Source organism: Chiloscyllium punctatum, chromosome 12 (assembly GCF_047496795.1).
Source record: "Chiloscyllium punctatum isolate Juve2018m chromosome 12, sChiPun1.3, whole genome shotgun sequence".
NCBI classification, from domain to species: Eukaryota; Metazoa; Chordata; class Chondrichthyes; order Orectolobiformes; family Hemiscylliidae; genus Chiloscyllium; species Chiloscyllium punctatum.
Window position 1 is genome coordinate 64,685,970 of NC_092750.1, and position 20,027 is coordinate 64,705,996.

Genomic DNA, 20,027 nt, shown 5'->3' on the forward strand with positions numbered 1-20,027 from the left:
CATCACACACAAGGTAGTGAATTCCACAGATTCACGACCCCTTGAGAGAAGTAATTTCAGCCATCTTTGTTTTAACTCTGCCACCCTTTATCCTAAAACTATGACCTCTCATTCTAGATTTGTCAATCCCCTTTAGCACCCTATATACCTCAATTAGGTCTCCTCTCATTCTTCATAGGGCTGGAATCAGCTCTGGAATCAATCCAGCAATCCTGTACTAAAGGATAACATATGTTTGCTTTAAGCTGAGGTGTATAGTTAGAATCTGTTTGGAATGAGCGGGACTTGGGGCGCAGGGGTGTGGTTAATGAGCTAGTCTTCAAGGATTGGCCTGGAGTCTTCAGAAATTAAAGGTCAGTGCTCTGGAAACAATGCTGAGGAAAAATTATAAGGAGTCCTTTTGTTTTTGTTTTTGTTTTTCTTCACTGGATAGGAAACTACTTTATAAGGAAGGGAAGATTGGCTGTGTCATTGACAACCAATCATTGATCATCCAATTTGGTAGAATCCTTTTGCTTTCTAATTGGCTTAGGAAGATAGTGTTGCAAGGATAGATGTGTTGGGCAATTAATGGCTGGAGCTTGGGGCAAGCCATGTAACAAAACCTGCAGGACTCATTTGAATCACAATCCTAGTTCCCAATCCTAGGGTGGGTGTTGTTTTCAGGTAAATCCTCCAAGCAGTGATAGCAGAGGGAACAGTTAGACAGTTCTGGTGTCCCTGTTATAGGAAGAATATTACTTTAAACTAGGGGGGGGGTTCAGAAGAGGTTTACCAGGATGTTGCCAGGTGTGGAAAGTTTGAGTTGTAAAGAAAGGCTGAATAGGCTGGGACTTTTTTTCACTGGAGGGTAGGAGGTTGAGTGGTGACCTTATAGAGGCTTAATTAATCATGAGGGTATACATAGAGTTAATGGTAGGTGTCTTTTCTCTAGGATGGGGGATTTCAAGTTTGGGGGCTACATTTTTAAGCTGAGAGGAGAGAGATTTAAAACAGACATAAGGGGCAAATTCTTTACACAGAGGGTGGTTTGCGTGTGGAATGAACTCCTGAGTGTCTGGAGGGTGCGGGCAAAGTTATAAAGTTTAAAAGACGCTTAGATAAGTCCATGAATAGGAAAGGTTTAGAGGGAAACGGGACAAGCAGTTGGGACTGGTTTAGTTTGGGAGTATGTTCGGCATGCACTGGTTGGACCGAAGGGTCTGTTTCTGTGCTGTATGACTCTATAACATTGTATGTAGCAAAAGAGGTGATATTAAGGAGAGGGCTTCTTTTAGAAGTGGTATTTGGGGAGATGGAGGATGTGTTGCCCTGATCGGAAGGGTGGGGGGAGCTGGTAGAATGACAAAAATGGATCATCAGGTTAGTAAGAGATCATTTAAAGTAGGGAGAATGAGAGCAGAGAAAACAAAAACTATTATAAAGGTGAAATAGGGATGATAGAAATATGTTAGATAAATTTATAAAGAATAAAGATAGCATCCAGATCAAACAAGAAAAATCTCAAGCTACCTGATGAAGGAGCAGCGCTCTGAAAGCTAGTATTTCCAAATAAACCTGTTGGACTATAACCTGGTGTTGTGTGATTTTTAACAGAAAAAAAATCTAGATAGAAGCAAGAAAAACAAATGAAGAAACAGGATGTTAGCTCAGTTGCAGTGACAAAAAAGAGGAACAACATTTAATGTAGTTAAGAAAAATGTTTTGCAATGTTCAAACTGTGGGGAAAGTGTAGCAAATTCATGGCAGTTGAGCAAAATAAACAGGAAGCGGCAGAGTGCTTAAGAAAGGAGGCAAAATGGCAATAATGGTGAAGGGAGGCGAGCACTGGTCTTTGTAGAATTCACACATCCCAATGGAACTGGGGAGGAAATAGCAAAAATCCTAGACGTTACATTCAGGATTCTACAGACAATGGCCGTGTGCCAAGGGACTGAAGGCATGCCAAATCTAAAACAGGAAGAATAGTTAATTCTTTGGACCATCAATAGGAGCTACAAGGAAATATTGATGAGATGGTGGAATGAACAAAGAAAATGATTAAATACATTTAGTAACTATAAAATGGTACATCAGAATTAAAATAAAAGCTGCAATTACACTTTGGTCAGGGGCTAGTGGATGATACTGAGGAATAAAGGAGATTCAGATAAATAAGACAGAAAAATCAATACCTCAAGAGGCTGAGGCTGTAAAACATAAAGCTAATTCTGTACTGGGTTCTACAGGAAGAAATATAGACTAATAACATTGGGACCTAATGATGAATCTTTATAAAACCTTTGTTACATTTTTGGAATATTGTGTGCAGCTTTGACCTTCATATTTTCGGAAAGATTTTGAAGCAATAGAGAGGAGAAAGCAAAGATGCATTCGAATGCTGTCTGTTTTGAGGGAATACAGGCACAACGATATTTTAAAACCTTCACTGAAACAGAGGATACTATAGAGTAATGGATCAGGGTTAAGATATTGAAGGGATAGAATGAAGCAGATAGGAACAGACAGTTAATGTAGGTTGAGGGGTCAGAAATAGAGGCCGTAAATATAAATGAAAGAGATTTAAGATAGAGATTTGGGAAAATCTTTTTATACAGAGGACTGTGAGACTGTAGAATTTAGTACCAGAGTCAGTAATGGAGGCTGAGGCTGTGTCAGTATTCAAGAGAAGGTTGGATAGATGGTTGAAGGACATGGTGTCTAAAGGAATGTGGGAACAGAATGGACGCACAGATTTATCTGAGAGTTCACTTGCAAGCTACATGGCTCAGTTGGGCCAAAGAGCCTGTTTTTGTTGTACTTCCAATGTCTTTCCATTAAATCTACCTTCCCATTTCAGTCTCTGATATTGGGGATCAGCTTCCATGCCTTTCTCTGAACTGTATCAATGAGCCTGTTTCTTTCTAACCTAGTGTTCTATTGAATCCAGGGATCAGGTGACTGAATTGTCTCCGGTTATTTCACAATAATGGGCAGTTTGTGTAATTGGATACATTTGCAGCAGCTGCCATGTAACTTGTTAATCTTTTGGTGTAGGTTCTGTTGTGCATGTTTCAGCTGCTCCAGCTCACTATCAGAACACTAGCCTGCTGTCTACAATGGCCAAGTATAGGCTAGAGTGAGTCCAATGCAATGGTTATACTTCATGCTACAGGGTCTGCGTTGTTATAGGAACCACCCCACCAAACCCTACCCTCAAAGGAATGTTTTGCTTTGCAGTGAGAAGCCCACAGGTAGACTTTGGGCCTTCCATGATCAATGACTATATCAGTAATAATTCTGTGATTTAAATTGCATCCTTCTTTTTGTATAATTTGAAATAACTCCACAGAAGCTGGTATCCCGTCACCAAGTCACCTTTCATTTACTCAAGGAAAGTCCTTGACTCTGATCCAACTTCCTCAGAGCCAGCTGTCAGAATAAACAGTACCTCTGACAGTCCTGTTCTTAGCTGTCAGCCAGGGCTCCCAGATAAGATCAGGTTAACAGCCTCAATTAGGGAAATCATATTCTAAAATGTCCACCTGGTTGAGCTCATTACAATCACTGCATTATTAGACTTTATTTTTGATTGCATTGTTCAGTTTGAGGGCAAACATAATTTCTTTATGACTTTAACCATGTCTAACCATACAACACCCTGAGAACTCTGGGTTCCTCTCAGTCTTGTCTCATGTTGACCTCTGTATTCCTTTCCCCCTCCTCTTGCAGCCATGCCTTCAGCCAACTAGAACTAAGGTTGGGAATTCCCTTAATCAATCGCTTTCCCTCTTTTCCTTTAAGAACCCCCACTAAAATTTAACTCGAAGGCGATGTTTCTGGTCATCCATCAGTTTGTCTCCTTTGATCTGTCAAGCTCACTGGGACATTTCACTTTGTTAGAAATACGTTATAGACTGGATTTTGTTGCGAAGGCTGGGTGTTGTATCTTTTATTTTTTAACATATCTCCAATCTATGCCAAGATGACACCAGCTTTTATGTAAATAATATATTTTATTGATAGTGCTTTAAAATGTATGCTCTTAGTTCTGACTTTAAACTCTTTCTACGGTTTATTTATCTTTCCTGGAGTCCACATCCAAGTTTAACCAGTCAAGCACCGTGATCACTATAAAGTGATTCATATAATCAAATGCAGAATGATTGTACATTCGTTTTTAAGGAAGGAAAGATCACAAAGATATAATTTTTAATTAAATTATCTGAAAAAAAACAAATGTATGCATATCAAATCACAAGTGAGAGTTCAACTTATTCACTTTTAATCAGTAAGGAAATAGTCTTTGAGGTACAAAAGTCTCCCATGGCTACGCTGAGATTGGCAAATTTGAGTTTGTGATCCTATGTGATCCACTCAGATGCACAAACATGTTGGATGCTAAACTTTAAAGTTGTCCTAATGAAAATGGTCTGACCACTTCTGTGTGCAGAGAGGTTCGTGACCTGATCCTGAGGTGGCTAAGAGTCAGTGTTGATACGGAGAGTGTGTTTGTCTACTGTAGAGATACCAATTACCATTTTTCTTGAAGCATCATAGAAAGCATCCTATCTGGATGCATTACAATGTGGCTTGGTAACAGCTCTTCCCAAAACTGTAAGAAACTTCAGAGAGGCGTGAACACAGCTCAGTACATCGCACAAACAAACCTTCTATCCACTAACTTCAACTATACTTTCTGCTGCCTTAGGAAAGAAACCAACATAATCCTTGAAAGTTGCCACCCAGGTTGATAGTGCTGTTAAAAAGGCATACAGTGTATGAGGTTTCATTGGTAGAGGGATTGAGTTCCGCAGCCACAATATCATGCTGCAACTCTACAAAACACTAGTGCGGCCACACTTGGAATATTGTGTACAGTTCTGGTCCCCATATTTTGGGAAGGATGTGGAAGCATTGGAAAAGGTACAAAGGAGATTTACCAGGATGTTGCCTGGTCTGGAGGGAAGGTCTTATGAGGAAAGGCTGAGAGACTTGGATCTGTTCTCATTGGAAAGAAGAAGGCTAAGAGGGGATTTGATAGAGACATACAAGATGATCAGAGGATTAGATAGGGTAGACAGTGAAAGTCTTTTTCCTAGGATGATGACGTCAGCTTGTACAAGGGGACATGACTACAAATTGAAGTGTGATAGATTTAAGACAGATGTCAGAGGCAGGTTCTTTACGCACAGAGTGTGGTAAGGGTGTGGAATGCCCTACCTGTTAATGTAGTCAGCTCAGCCACATTAGGGAGATTTAAACAATCCTTAGATAAGCACATGGATGATGATGGGATAGTGTGGGGGGACAAGCTGAGAATAGTTCACAGGTTGGTGCAACATTGAGGGCTGAAGGGCCTGTTCTTTGCTGTATTGTTCTATGTTCTATAATCAAAGACCACTCCCACCCTGGTTATACGCTCTTCCACCCTCTTCCACCAGACAGACTATATAAAAGAATACATTCAAGAACAGCTTTTCTCCCCACTGTTATGAGACTTTTGAATGGACTTCTTAAATGTGAATTCTGATCTCTCTCTCTCAGCATCTTCTTTGTAGCTATAACACTGTACTCTGAACTCTGTTCTGCTGTCATGATACCCTTTATATGGTGCAATCTGCCTACACACCATGGAAAACAGCAGTTTTCACTGTGTCTCAGTAAATGTGACAACAATAAATCAATCAGTTAATCAGATACATGTGCCAATGCTGTAATGCAGACATGCAGACTGTTGCTTTCTGCTCCCCACTATTTATGATGAGTTTCTGATAACAGAATGTAATGTGAGAATATAGATTCAATTGCATTTCCTGATGCATCTGCTGTGACATATATTTTTACATGCAGCTTTGGCAGAGATGCTATCTTCATCTTTATCATGTCAGTTGCAGTGTGATTGTTTCTTCCCATTGGGCATCTTTGTACAGTAATTTAGGATGAGGCTTTGTAATCTTTGCATGCTTGCGAGGGATTTGTGATAGCGTTCGTAATACCTAGACACAATGCCAACTCTATCATGTTGGGATCACACAAATGGCTTTGACATTTTCCTGTGCAGGCTTTATCCAGTTGTTGTCACCCTGTAGTCTAGAAAGTCAATCTTCCATGCTGTGAGTGTGCATTTGTCCTTTTTGAGCAAACTGCGATGTGAAATTCAAGTGAGCACTGCTGATAGCCACTTGTTGTGCCCTGCTTTGTCCCTTCCATGAACACCAACAGAAAGTAAATGTAAGGAATGTCAGATTAGTCATGATCCAATTGAATGGCAGAGCAAGCTCAAGGGGTTAAATGGCCTATTCCCATTCTTATTTCTAAGTAGCTGTTGGATTGTCCAAAGTGGATGCTTGTCTTGTTAAATACATTAATATTGACTAGATTTGAGCTGATTCAATCAATAATACCATCCATTTCTAATCATTGCAACTCCTGTGACACTTCAGCTTAGATTGCAAATGGCAACTCCTCAAATTTTGTGAAACTGGTATAATCGATGTGAAGGCGTCAATATGAAGAGCATGACAGTATCTCCTTCATCTCTCCAAATATAGTGAATAAGGAAGGATAGTCACCTGTGTTATTGGTAATATCAATGAGTGCTATGGTGAAGCCTGCAACTTTGAAGCCAGGCGTACTGAGAGGTTCACCCCCAAGACTCCTAAGCTACATTGAAAACAAAGCTACTTAGGGTGACATTTTTGTAACATTTGGAAAGAGTGATCTTTACAGAAAGGACAATCATTGTGAGCTTGAAAAGTGCCTGTTGCGGTGAGGCAAGAAAGTTGCATAGAACACTGATTTTGACTCTGTTGCTCAAAGTAAATAGTTTCACCCTAACATTGATGAGCAGAAACCCCAGGATGCCTAAGATCTCAATGAAACAATCCTTAAAGTAATCTGGTGCTTTGCAAAGGACAAAGAACAGTACAGCACAGAAACAGGCCCTTCAGTCCACCCAGACTGTGCCAACATGTGATGCTTTACTAAACTAAAACCCTTTTGCCAATATGTGGTCTGTATCCCTCAATTTCTTGCCTATTCGTGTATCTGTCAAGATGCCTCTTAAATGTTGCTATTCCTGCCTCCACCACGTCCTCTGACAGCACATTTCAGGCATTAACATCTTCTGTGTAAAATGTCTGCCTTGAAACTTATCCTCTTATCTTAAACATATGTGCCCAGTAATTGACATTTCTAACCTGCAAAAAGTTTCTGACTATCCATTCTATCCATGTCTCTCATAATTTTTTTCATGTTGTTCCTCATCCCTCGACGTTCAAATGAAAACAAGTCAAGTTTATCCAATCTCTCTTCATTGCTAATGCAATCCAAACATCCTGCTAAACCATTTCTATACCCTCTCCAAAGCTGCCACACCCTTCTGAAAGTGTGGTAGCCAGAACTGTACACAATATTCCAAATGCGGCTTAACCAAAGTTCTATACAGAAGCAAAATGATTGTCTACACACAGTGCGTCACTGTTGCAAAGAGGTATGTCAAATCTATAATGTCCTCCTCTTCGGTGAACTGCACATCTTTGCAAAACAACTCCCTTTTGAACAGAGGTTGCAGGCTTTCCTTTGTGAGTCAGTGATCATTTCCACAGATTGGGCATAGTTTTGAAGGTAGCTAACCATGATGGGCATGTGTTGATGAGATTGCAAAGTCTCTTCCTGCTTAACCCTTTTAATTGAGCTGGTTGGGAAAGCTGAGGGTGCACAAGTATGTAATCTCCTTGAATGTAACACTGCTGCCTCACAGCATCAGAGACCCGGGTTCAATTCCACCCTGCCATGTGCTCCAGTTTCCTCCCACAGTCCAAAGATGTGCAGGTTAGGTGGATTGATCATGGAAATTGGAGGGTTTACAGGGATAGGTTGGGGAGTGTGGTGGTCTGTATCTGGATGGAATGCTCTTCAGAGAGTCGGTGCAGATTCAACGGGCCAAATGGATTCTTTCCACACTGTAGGGATTCTATGATTCTAGGTAACATGGTGGATTTACTTTGAATTGGCAAGATTGTGGCTATCTTATAAAGTAAGGTAATCATTTATGAGGGGATATGTCGTTAGTTTGTAGAATTGAAATGGGCCATGGACTAGTTAATTGGTTAATGAACCAAATTTAACGTAGAAGCCAATGGCTGCAATCATGTAGTCTATTGTTTGATGGGTTTGCTATTATAATGCAATGGTATAAAGGTATAACGAAATGTATAGCATTCAAATATTATACTTGTCTTTGGCCAAAGTATTTTTCAAGAGCTACTTGCTTATGTATCAAATGCAAATGTGTCTTTTATGAGCTGCTGGAATATTCACTAGCCTTCTGTTCTAAGGCAGTAGAAGTATCATTTTCTTGAAACCCCATCTGTAATGTGCGATCCTATAGCGAGCAAGTGGGTGGTGAACCTTGAAATCCATTGTCCCCCTGGTATAGGCTGCCTACCAGCAAAGAAAAAGATACAAGAGTGAGTAACTGTAAACCTTCCTGCATCATCCTCATTCCACATTGTTGTATATTTTAATCTCTCTGCTCAACACCAAGATGACACACCAGCTTCTATATTTAATAGGTTTCATTGATAGCATTTCAAAATGTCTGCTCAGTGCTTCAGTTCTGGCTTCCAGCTCTTTCTGCAGCTTATGTACTTTTCTCAGAGTCCACAGCCAAGCTTAACCAATCAAGCACAGTGATCAGCGATTGGAGTCAAACATTGGACAATCAAACACTACAAGGGGATCCTGACCACAGGCTGGAAAGGTATGAGGATCCCTACCTCAGCTATTTTTAGAATCCTCAGTTGTCATATATGGAGTCACAGATAGACAGGATGGTGAAGAAGGTAATTGGTATGCTTGCCTTCATTGGTCAGGACATTGATGTTAGAGTTTGGATGTCATGTTGTGATTGTACAGGCCAACGGTGAGGCCACTTTTAGAATACTGTGTACAATTCTGGTCGCCCTTCTGTAGGAAGGATGTTATTAAACTTGAGAAGGTGCAGAAAAAGTTTACAAGGATGTTGCTGGGACTGGAGGGTTTGAGTTGTAGGGAGGGGCTGAATAGGTTGGGGCTGTTTTCCCTGGAGCGTCGGAGGCTAAGGGATGACCTTATAGAAGTTATAAAATCATGACAGACATGGATAGGGTGATTAGACAAAGTCTTTTTCCCAATACAGGGGATTCCAAAACTAAAGGGCATAGGTTTAAGGTGAGAGGTGAAGGATTTTAAAAGAACCTGAGGTGGTAACTTTTTCACGCACAGAGTGGTGTGTGTATGGAATGAGCTACCAGTAGTGGAGACTGGTACAATTGCAACATTTAAGAGGCATCTGGATGGGTATATGAATAACAGGGGTTTAGAGGGATATGGGCCAAATGCTGGCAAATGGGATTAGGTCAGATTGGGACGTTTGGTCAGCACAGATGAGTCAGACTGAAAGTCTGTGCTTTGTGACTCTATGATTCTACATCTATCTAGCAGTTAATTTTGAGCGTTAGGTTTCCCATCTCTTTAAAAGATGACATACCACCACTGGGAAATGCCAGGCAGTGAGGGACTGGTTGCTTTTCAATCCCAAGGGCACAACTGGGAGTGATGGTCATTGTTGAACTGCACTCAGTGAGAAGAAACAGTGATGGACACCACACTTGTAACAAGATGACTGGGTCTGGTAGTAGTGCAGATAGGCCAAGAAGAGGGAGGGGCTAGTGGATTGGTGAGGAGATAGATTGCAAAATCCAGTCCCCAAAAGGTAAAACCCAGCTGTATAAATGCACAGGTATTGAAAATGAGGCAAATCGGCCAACGACACTGAATCCTGGGCACCCATAGATTGTATCTTAACTGTGCTGATAATGTGGTGATCACTTACAATAACTTCCCAAGGTGAAATAATTTTTCCTCACTACAGGCAACTGTGGGTTACCATCTTCCCCATTCCCCATATCACGCTGTAAAGCCTGGATTCCACATTGCTGCCTGTGAGCAGAGGAGCCCCAAATCTTGTATAATCAACTTGATTGGGAGTGGTGACTCCCAGTATGGGGAGTCCTGCCGTGGACTAATGGACAGTAAAACATAGTGATGCCAGCAGCGCTCGTCCGGTTGTTTCTCATAACCAAGCCCAGTTGAATTATGCGAGTAGTCAACCAGCGATGCACTTCCCTATTTGTAATTAACCAGTTCAGAACCAGTACACACTGCTAGAGCCAGTGGGGCTTGAACCCGTGTGGTCTAGCTCAGAGACAGTTGGAAGGATTACACTTGTAAGAGTGAGTTTACGTTTAGTGGATACCATTAGCCAACACAGCCACTTGATTGTGACTTGGTCACTTGGAATTGGCCCTTGAACTGGGGACGGTTCTGTGACAGTTCTTACCACACACATAGAGTGGGTCCATCAAAGTCGAGTGGCCTGGCCAGGCCAGGGGTGGGGGGGGGGGGAGAAATCTCCTTTTCGAGCGAAAAGCTGCGATCCGAACATTCTCACAGAAGAAACTTGGACAGCAGCCCCACCCACTGGATTCTTCATCCAAGTTACATTATAACTTCAGGGGGGTCACACCCCCATACACACACACACACACACACACACAGTCACTTCAAAACTAAAGGGTTGTTGCTGTGTGTTGGTTGGCTGATGGGCGGATCCTGACCGAAGCTGTGGTCGGAGTTAGGGGCTGAGTTGGAGATTTGTGAGCAGCGGGAGAGAAGCTGACACTGGAATTTTGACCTGGAGCGGGACTAATCAACTGGTCTCAGGATTTGTCCCCGTTTCTGGCTTCACTTGCCTGTGAGGCTTGGATGAATAAAAACACCATCGACTGAAATGTTTTCGTATCGAAGATTTTTTCGGATCGTTTAATTTTGCACACCCCCCCCCCCCCCAACCCCCAGTCTCTGAGGTTGAGACTGAGTTTTCCCTGCGCAGTGTAAACTCTTCTCCTCCCGATGGCGGAGCTGATCGAGCTGCGAGACCTGAGAGAGGACACGCTGATCCCCGGCAGCAGCCGCTCGGTGTACCGCTCGTCCGGCCTGGAGAGGACCAACGCCATGAGGATCAGTCCCAGGAGCCGGGCTTCCAGCGTCCAGAGCCCGGGTAAGGCGGCCAGGCAAGAGCGTAGGAGCAAGCAGCAACTGCTGGTGATGGACCAGGAGCCGAGACAGACCGAGAAACTGGGGGAGGGACACGATTTCAATCCTTGCACCCAGACTCAGCCCAGCTGGTGTGACCTGTGCGGAGACTTCATCTGGGGACTTTACAAACAGAGTCTACAGTGCGCGAGTAAGTCTCTCTCTCTCACACACACATGTGCAAACATGCATTTTTTTAAAAAGCCGAGTTAATCTGAAATGCGAAAGAAACAGAAAACCCGCATCATTAGTAAAAACAGAAATTGCTGGAAAAGCTCAGCAGGTCAGGCAGCATCTGTGGTTACCGTGGAAATCTGAGTTAGCGTTTCCGGTCGAGTGACCCTTCCTCTGCTTTTTTATCTTTAGTAAGAAGGCGACTTATCACACTGGGGTGTGACTGTCTACTTTAGGGAATACAGTTCGGGGATCAATTCCAAAATTCAGGAAAGATTTCGCAGTGTATGTTAAATGGATTGGATACATTTTATTACTTTTTTATGTTACAATTTATTGTATTGTCCATCATATCAAACATATTCTATGTAAATCTTAATGTACATATTATACTATCAAACTCAATATTTTCTCCATATTACTAAGCTCTTGCTGCATCCTGTCAGATTTGCTATATTTAAATGCATGCTATCACACACAGTACACTGTACAGTATTCTGGGTTTGCTGTCAGGCTATATATGGTAATAGATTAACACTGAGGCTTTCTCAATCTTCCAAATAGTCGGTTTAACAAAAGGAATTAGCTTTGCAAGACCAAACAGAAAAAGTGTATTCAAAATGCACTGTAAACCTTCCAGGTTAGATTGTCAACTCTGAGTAGGTGGAAAAGGCACTGAAACTGATGAAAGCAACATGAAAGGGGCCACTGTCATCACAATTACATGCTTTTGAAACTTTTCTTATTTAAGTTGTTGCTAAACTCTTGATGCAGTTCTGTATGAACTCAATAAAAAGACCTGACTGGGTACCAAGCATCTTGTCTGTGTCAACTAGGAGGAAGTGAGGACTGCAGATGCTGGAGATCAGAGCTGAAAAATGTATTGCTGGAAAAGCGCAGCAGGTCAGGCAACATCCAAGGAGCAGGAGAATCGACGTTTCGGGCATAAGGGCTTCCTGAAGAAGATCTTATGCCCAAAACGTCAATTCTCCTGCTCCTTGGATGCTGCCTGACCTGCTGCGCTTTTCCAGCAACATATTTTTCAGCTCTTGTCTGTGTCATCCCAGAGTGATGCCAATTGTCACAGAGTGACATCAGCAAGTTTGAGAAGATTTGTAACTTAGGTTGAGGTTCTGGATGTAGGTCTGCACGCTGAGCTGGAAGGTCCATTTCCTGATGTTTTGTCACCATACAAGGTAACATCCACAGTGAGCCTCTGAAGATGTTACCTAGTATGGTGATGAAACGTCTGAAAATGAACCTTCCAGCTCAGCGAGTGGACCTACATCCACAGAGTGACATCTCCTCATTGGTGGCCCTGCTGACAATAAGGCTGGCTGACTGTCAGAATGAGAAATCTCCCTGAACCTACCTTGCTCTGTCTGATATTTGTGTTCAGCTTCAGTTCAACAGCACCCTGTGATTCAGAAATTTTGGCAGTGATTTTTATCAGTAGGCAATGGCCATCTTTGCCCACCAGCTGTGCTCACCGGGGATTTAAAACAAATGGTTGGAAAGTTGTGGACAAGCACCAGCAGTGCTGAAGCTGATGGGCAAGACTGCCCACTGGAAAGCGCTTGTTGAAGGAAGAAAAGGATGTGTACTTAAATGGTGTCTTTCACAAACTCTGGAGGTCTCTCCTCTTCTCAGCTGGTGACGTATTTTTGTAGTGTCATCACTGTGGTAATGTTTTCAGCAGATTTTGGCATATGACCAAGTTTCTTGGCTTGGTGCTAGATACATCCTGTGTTAGTTGGATGGAGTTTTAAATAATTAAAATCCCCTATTGGAATGTGAATATTCATTTTCTTTCTGTAACTGGGTGTAAAGAAGCTTCATCTGCCTGCATGGTTGGGAATATTAGGCAGCTGAAAGGGAGCCAAAGGTTTTACAATCACTGATGTCAATGAAGAAGTGATAAATGGACATCTCGGCCTGACAAGTAGGAAATACTTTATGACCAAGAAGTGGATTTGAGGACTGATTAGCGTAATTGACACTGAACACTGAAGGGATCAAATGGCCTAATCTTGTTCTTATTGTTTAAGCTAGTGGTTTGAGACCACACTGAGAACTTTCCGCACATAGAAAGTTCATCCCAGTTGGAACTGTTATCTTTCATGATTTGGAGATGCCGGTGTTGGACTGGGGTGTACAAAGTTTAAAAATCACACAACACCAGGTTATAGGAGAAAGTGAGGACTGCAGATGCTGGGGATCAGAACTGAAAAATGTGTTGCTGGAAAAGCGCAGCAGGTCAGGCAGCATGCTGAAGAATGAAACCTGAAGAAGGGCTTATGCCCGAAACGTCGATTCTCCTGCTCCTTGGATGCTGCTCCAGGTTATAGTCCAACCAACACTACCACCTCATGAAGGAGTGTCACTCCAAAAGCTAGTGTGCTTCCAATTGAACCTGTTGGACTATAACCTGGTGTTGTGTGATTTTTAACGTCATCTTTCATGGTTGAGTTTGATCAATTCATGCACAAAATTGGGCTGGGTCAATTCTCCCTGTCTTGCTGAGTCTACAGTCTAGTTTCTACCAGTAGTGTTCCTGTATCATTGACTATATCTGTATGGACGGAACGCAGCTCCAGCACTGCCAAACTCCTCCATACCACATGGAATTTTAAGTGTTCTTCTTCACCTGAGGCAATCCCTCAGGATCAGGGATGGTTATGCTACCACTCCGCTTTGATGGTTCTGGAAATATCTTAAGAAATCCAATACACATGTTGCAGATTCCCCCATGTGTGGGGCAGATAGTCCTTGAAGGGCACTCCCTTTGTGCACTTGGATTTCACCTCTACACGCTACTGTTGAAGTCTTCCATTGTCTCCCCAAATGAACCTTCTCCATTTGGTTCTGAGGGTCTCCCATGAGTCAGCAGGGATGCTTCTCCTTTTCAGGAATAATTTTAGGACGTTCCTAAAGCAGATCCCTTAGAGCCTCCAGCCCCGAATGAGTTCACAGTTGAACAGTTGCTTTGGGAGGTGTCCTGTCAAACAGAACCAGCTCTGAGTGATTAACATTTCTGTGTGGAACATGTTGGCTTGGGAAGGGTTGCTGCTGTTGAACTGAAACCGTATTGGGAGGAGCTTGTGAGGTTTGGTGGTGGTATTCAAGTAATCTAAATGTGCCTGCTTTGGATTATCTCAGTCTCTGAAGCATAAAGGAACACAGGGCTCAGTGCTGTCTGATAAACTGTAAGCTTCATTTTGGGTTTGTGATCCAGATCCTCGAATCAGTTAATCAGTCCCTGATGAAGGGCTTATGCCCGAAACTTCAATTCTCCTGCTCCTTGAATGCTGCCTGGCCTGCTGTGCTTTTCCAGCACCCCACTCTCGACTCCGAATCAGTTAAAGGCTGACCTGGCACATTGTAAGTGATAGTGGATCTTGTCATCTCTCTGCCTTTAACAAGAAGAAATTACATGGAAATAACAGCATACACAGAAGGCCACATTTTCACCTTTGCATATCTGCCAATGCACACTCATTGGTCACAACCATCTACTCTGATTCCGTCATCTTTTTCTCTATCAATTATTCATTTAATTCCCTTTGTAAACAATGGTATAATCTTTCAATAGCTAAATCTGACGTTGTGTTCCGATAACCTGTACTGCTTGGCCAACTGTGAAGGTGATCCATCACATGACCCCTCAGTACTCGTCGCCTTGCACGTTCGCAAACACAGTTTCTACCTTCCTAGTTTGGAAAGGAAACGGGCTCAGATTTGTCCAGTTGGATGACTCTTGATTGGTTGTTTCCCATGGCTAGTGATTCTGAAAATTAGAAGTCATTTTGCTAAGGCTCACGTTTTGGATTGTCGTGAAGAGAAATTTCTTCAGTCAGGGAGTTATAAATCTTCAAAATTCTCTCTCAAGGGATCTTCAGTCAATTAAATATATTCAAGACTTCTGGTCATCATGGACAGATTGGAATGAAGGGTCTGTATCTTTGCTGTACATCTCTGTGACTGTGACTCTGACTCTATTTTGAGAGAATAGGGAAGAAAATGAAGTTGAGGATGAAATTTGAGCTGTGAGCTAATGACAGACCACGTTAGAAGAGTCTATGGATTCTGCCTGCTGTGATTTATTATGATTTGGAGATGCTGGTGTTGGACTGGGGTGTACACAGTTAAAAATCACATAACACCCGGTTATAGTCCAACAGGTTTAATTGGAAGCACACGACCTTTCGGAGCGACTGTCACCTGATGAAGGAGGGTCGCTCCGAAAGCTAGTGCTTCCAATTAAACCTGTTGGACTATAACCTGGTGTTGTGTGATTTTTAGCTGTGATTTATTATGTTTTCATACCATTTTTAATACTCTTTCAAAATGGAAGAAAACAGAAATTTTATATTTTATGTCCCAATGACTTTTCTGTCAGACACCAGGAAAGTCCTGGAGGGCCCTTTGGCAAAGTATGACCAAAAACCAGAAACTGTGCAGAGGTAAAATGGACACTTCCTTTATTGCTGAACAGCGCTTATAAAACATTGCCCCTGATGTTTTTTCTGATTTCTGTCTAACATATATTTTCATGAGAATGGATGCCAGAGGCCTCTGCCCTCAGACTTCCTCTGATAGCACCGGTTCTACATAAGGTAAGCTGTTTCTCAGAAAAACCTCAGGCTACTAAACTCGGAGCTGCTATTTGTAGCAGGCATTCAGAAGAAAAGTTTTAATATTTGACTACAGATACAAATTGCTGTGCTGCTGGACTTGTTACAGACAACTGTTAATGCTTTATGCGAAGCGATAGAGGTCACATATACTGATCACGGCCCTTTTGGACAGTACATAACATTCAGGATAGCTGCTGGAGTCTTGTTTCCTGAGGACTTGCTTCCCCACCGTACTTTAGCAATGACTCTTCTTGCTTCCCAGCCCTCCCCAAAGCTGACATTACACCTCTCTGTCAAATGAATGAAAGCTATAAAAATTCTGTCCCACTGCTCTCTCTCTCTCTCTCTCTGGAAGTAGAACAGTGGTCTCCCCTCTTTCTGGTACCATTAAGGCCAACAAAGTATTCAGATGACCGTTCACTGTAGCCAATATTCCCACAAGACCATTTGTGTGGAACTCTGTTTATTTTAGTGCAACTGGAGAACAGGTTCAAGTCCCACATTTTCTCGTGGAACACACTTCCAATGTGCCCTGTGCCAATATTCCTGATGTGGAATTGCCAGTATTGGACTGAGGTGGACAAAGTCAGAAGTCACACAACACCAGGTTAGAATCCAACAGGTTTATTTAAAATCACAAGCTTTCAGAGTGCTCTCCTTCATCAGGTGAAGTCCACTTCATATGACAAAGGGACAGTGCTCCGAAAGCTTATGATTTCAAATAAATCTGGTGTCATGTGACTTCTGCCACTATCCCTGGACAGTTCTAGAAGGGGACCTAAACAAGGTTACGTTGCAGGGTTGAAAATTAAAATGTTACGTTAGAATAGCTGAATGGTAATTCAGCCCAGCTAGTATCTTCTGTTACTTACTGGATCTACTGATGATAGTCTGTTATCAAATAACCTTTCGTTGGGTCCTATCTACTGCAGAGATCCAATATTGTGAAATTACCCGCCTAAACCTATCTCTGTCTCCTTCTTTAAGACCGGTGTCTTTGACATGCCTCCTGACATAGAACACAGTGTGTGAACTGCAGGTGCTGGAGAGTCAGAGTTAAAGTGTGTGCTAGAAAAGCACAGCAGGTCAGGCAGCATCCGAGAAGTAGGAGAGTTGATGTTTCGGGCATGAACTCTTCATCAGAAACCCGATAAAACGACCCTCCTGCTTCTCAGATGCTGGCTGATCTGTGCTTTTCCAGCGCTGCATTTTTTGACTGTGCTACCGATACATTCTCCTTTTGTTGAATGTTTTGTCAGGGCACCACATTGGGGCTAGTGACGATATAGGCCTCAAAATAGAAAACAAATACTGATATTAGTTTTTGAATTGTTAAGTTCATTGATTTGTACTTTATTGAGCTTTTAGTTAGAGCATCAGTACAGCATAAATCTTGGGTTGATTTTCTGTCACTTGGTTTTGCTGTTTATGATGGAAGATCCTGTGTATTAATGCAGTGTAGTACACTTGATACTGTGTGTCTGCTAGATCTTGGATTGGCACTGTGTTTGGGGGTGACATGTGACTAGCTAAGACTGCCAGCCTGACAGAGTAAAATGTCACTGCCCATCCTGCAGTCCAGTGCCATCCAGTCCCTGTGTTTTTCATTTGTTTAATAGGTTATAGAACTAACCTGTTATGTTTCTTAAGACAGTCTCCATTGTGTAGCATAGATGATTGTGGTATAGGGTGACTAGCTGTACCCGATACGTTTATGAAAAAACCCTTCATGGACACAACATTGTACTTTGCTTTAACAGCTAAAACTACTCCTTCTGGTTTAAATGCTATCTTTCATTCTGTTAATTGTTCCGTTGAGTTGGCAGAGAGTATTGCTGAACAAGTAACAGCTGTGGAATGAGTAATTTTCCCTATAGAATATGGTCATTGCAAAGAAGAAATGAGTGCCTTTCAAAATGTGTGTGTTTTCAATTTTAAAAAGAGCTGCTTTAAAACAATTTCCCTTCACCCAGTTTCAATTGAGTGTCTAAAATGTCACACTCAGTATTTTTTTTCTCTGGCTTATGTCTGTATTTTTCTTCACTTGTTCATGGGATGGGTTATGTCACTAGCAAGATGTTACCCATCTCTAGTTGCCCTTGAACTGAGTGGTTTTTGAGGCCAATTCAGAAAGTAGTTAACATCCAACGACAATGAAGTGGGACTGGAGTCACATGTAGGCCAGACTCGGTAAAGTCGTCAATGAATCAGATAGGTTTTTACAACAGGGAGAAAGTGAGGACTGCAGATGTTGGAGATCAGAGCTGAAAAATGTGTTGCTGGAAAAGCACAGCAGGTCAGGCAGCATCCAAGGAGCAGGAGAATTGACGTTTCAGGCATAAGCCCTTCTTCAGGAATGAGGAGGGTTTTTACAACAGTCGATGACTGTTTAATTATACCGTTAGCGTCTAGTTTTCCATTCCAGATTTCCATTAATTAAATTTAAAGTGCACCAGTTGTTATGATGGGATTTAAACCCTTCAGATTACTCATCCAGTGACATTACATCGCCCCCAAATCTATCATTTATGCTGAAAGAGCTAATATTTTAAAAGGTAAACATCCTTTCCATCTTTTCCAATTTTCTGCCTTTTTCTCTCATGAAGGTAGTGCCTCGTTTACTGAGTTAGAGTAACACAGGCTATCTGAAAACCTGGAGGCGAAGATGAAGAGAATAGATTTAGCGAGTGAAGACCTCCAGAAGGGGCCTGGGAGAGTTTGGTAGTTTTTAATGTTGAGATATAATTGGTTACATTGGGCCCTAGGTTGTTGACTTGTCAATATTGAGAGATCAGAGAATATTAGCCAAATTCTGAACTCTCCCTAAGTGCACCTCTGCTGCAAGGATATCCAGATTTTTCATGTCATATTTGTTTTAGATTTCCTACAGTATAGAAACAGGCCATTTGGCCCAACAGGTCCACATCAACCCTCCAAAGAGTAACCCATCCAGACCCATTCCCCTGCCCTATACTTACCCCTGACTAATGTACCTAACACTATGGACAATTTAGCATGGCTAATTCACCTGACCTGCACTTCTTTGGACTGTGGGAAGAATCTGAAGCACCCAGAGGAAACCCACGCAAACATGGGGAGAATGTGCAAACTCCACACACAGTCACCTGAGGCTGGAATCAAACCTGGGTCTCTGGCGCTGGGAGGCAGCAGTGCTTACCACTGACCCACTGTGCCACCCAATTTTTATATTTCTAATTCCTTCCAGATTGCGAAGTTCTGTAAAGAACTCTGTAAGAATGGAAGGCCCTGTGCAGTGCTCTCTTACAGGCAGCATTGTCAGCTACCTACTGGATCTACTGATGATAGTCTTTTATCTAATAACCTCTCATTGGGGCCCATCTACTATACTGCTTCTAGAGGCAAGTGTCCACTTCAGACAAGTGGGTTCGGTGGATATTCTGAGAGACTCGTCAGTATGTGGCTGCACATCTTGCCGCAAGGTTGGGAAGCAAATGTCACGGCACCACAGATCTGTCCATCTTCATTCTCTCTTTTTGCACCCGTCACTAACGTCCTAAAACTGGCTCAACCTCCTCTAAGCATCTTTTTTTCTTTAGTGTTGCAAAGGAAGGATAAAAATAGGTAGAAGATGCAGCTGTACTTATAAACAGTCTCACATTGAAGGGCTGTTTATCAATTTGATAGCCAATTGTTTAATGAACAATCTGCTGGTGAAGTAAAACCATTTCTCACTGGGGCTAGAGTTCAAGGTTGTGATATTGTCAACAAGGCTGTCTTCATATTTGTGTTAGATCCTCCTGTCAAGGTTGGATCATTTGTCCCACCACCAAGAGGTCACAACGTCCAACTGTATTGGAGGATGGAGACAATGACCTTCAGGTAGTCTCTCTCTGTTACAGTGCGTTTTCTGAGCTGCAAAATAATGTTGTCAAGAATCTGACCACACACTGGCCATTTGGGCTCCTGATCCAATCTGAGGGGAAAAAAACCCACTGGATTCTCTCAGAGACAACAAAGTAGAGGAACTAGATTAGAAACTAGTATGTATCATGTCAATGTGAAGGTCTATCCTGAGCAAAGCATGAGCGACTTCCAAAATAACTCCCTGATAGG

General features: G+C 42.3%; 1 protein-coding gene across 2 annotated transcripts in view; it reads left to right on the forward strand.

Annotated features, from left to right (window-relative positions):
* The first annotated feature begins 10,641 nt into the window (after positions 1 to 10,641).
* rassf1 (Ras association domain family member 1) overlaps positions 10,642 to 20,027 on the forward strand; it is an 86,777-nt gene continuing 77,391 nt past the window's right edge. The window contains exon 1 of one of the 2 annotated variants that reach the window (XM_072582673.1): positions 10,642 to 11,272. In XM_072582673.1, the coding sequence (XP_072438774.1) occupies positions 10,939 to 11,272 (334 nt within the window). In that variant the 5' untranslated portion in view covers positions 10,642 to 10,938. The remainder of the gene's footprint in view (positions 11,273 to 20,027) is intronic. The other variant, XM_072582672.1, reaches the window with a different exon arrangement.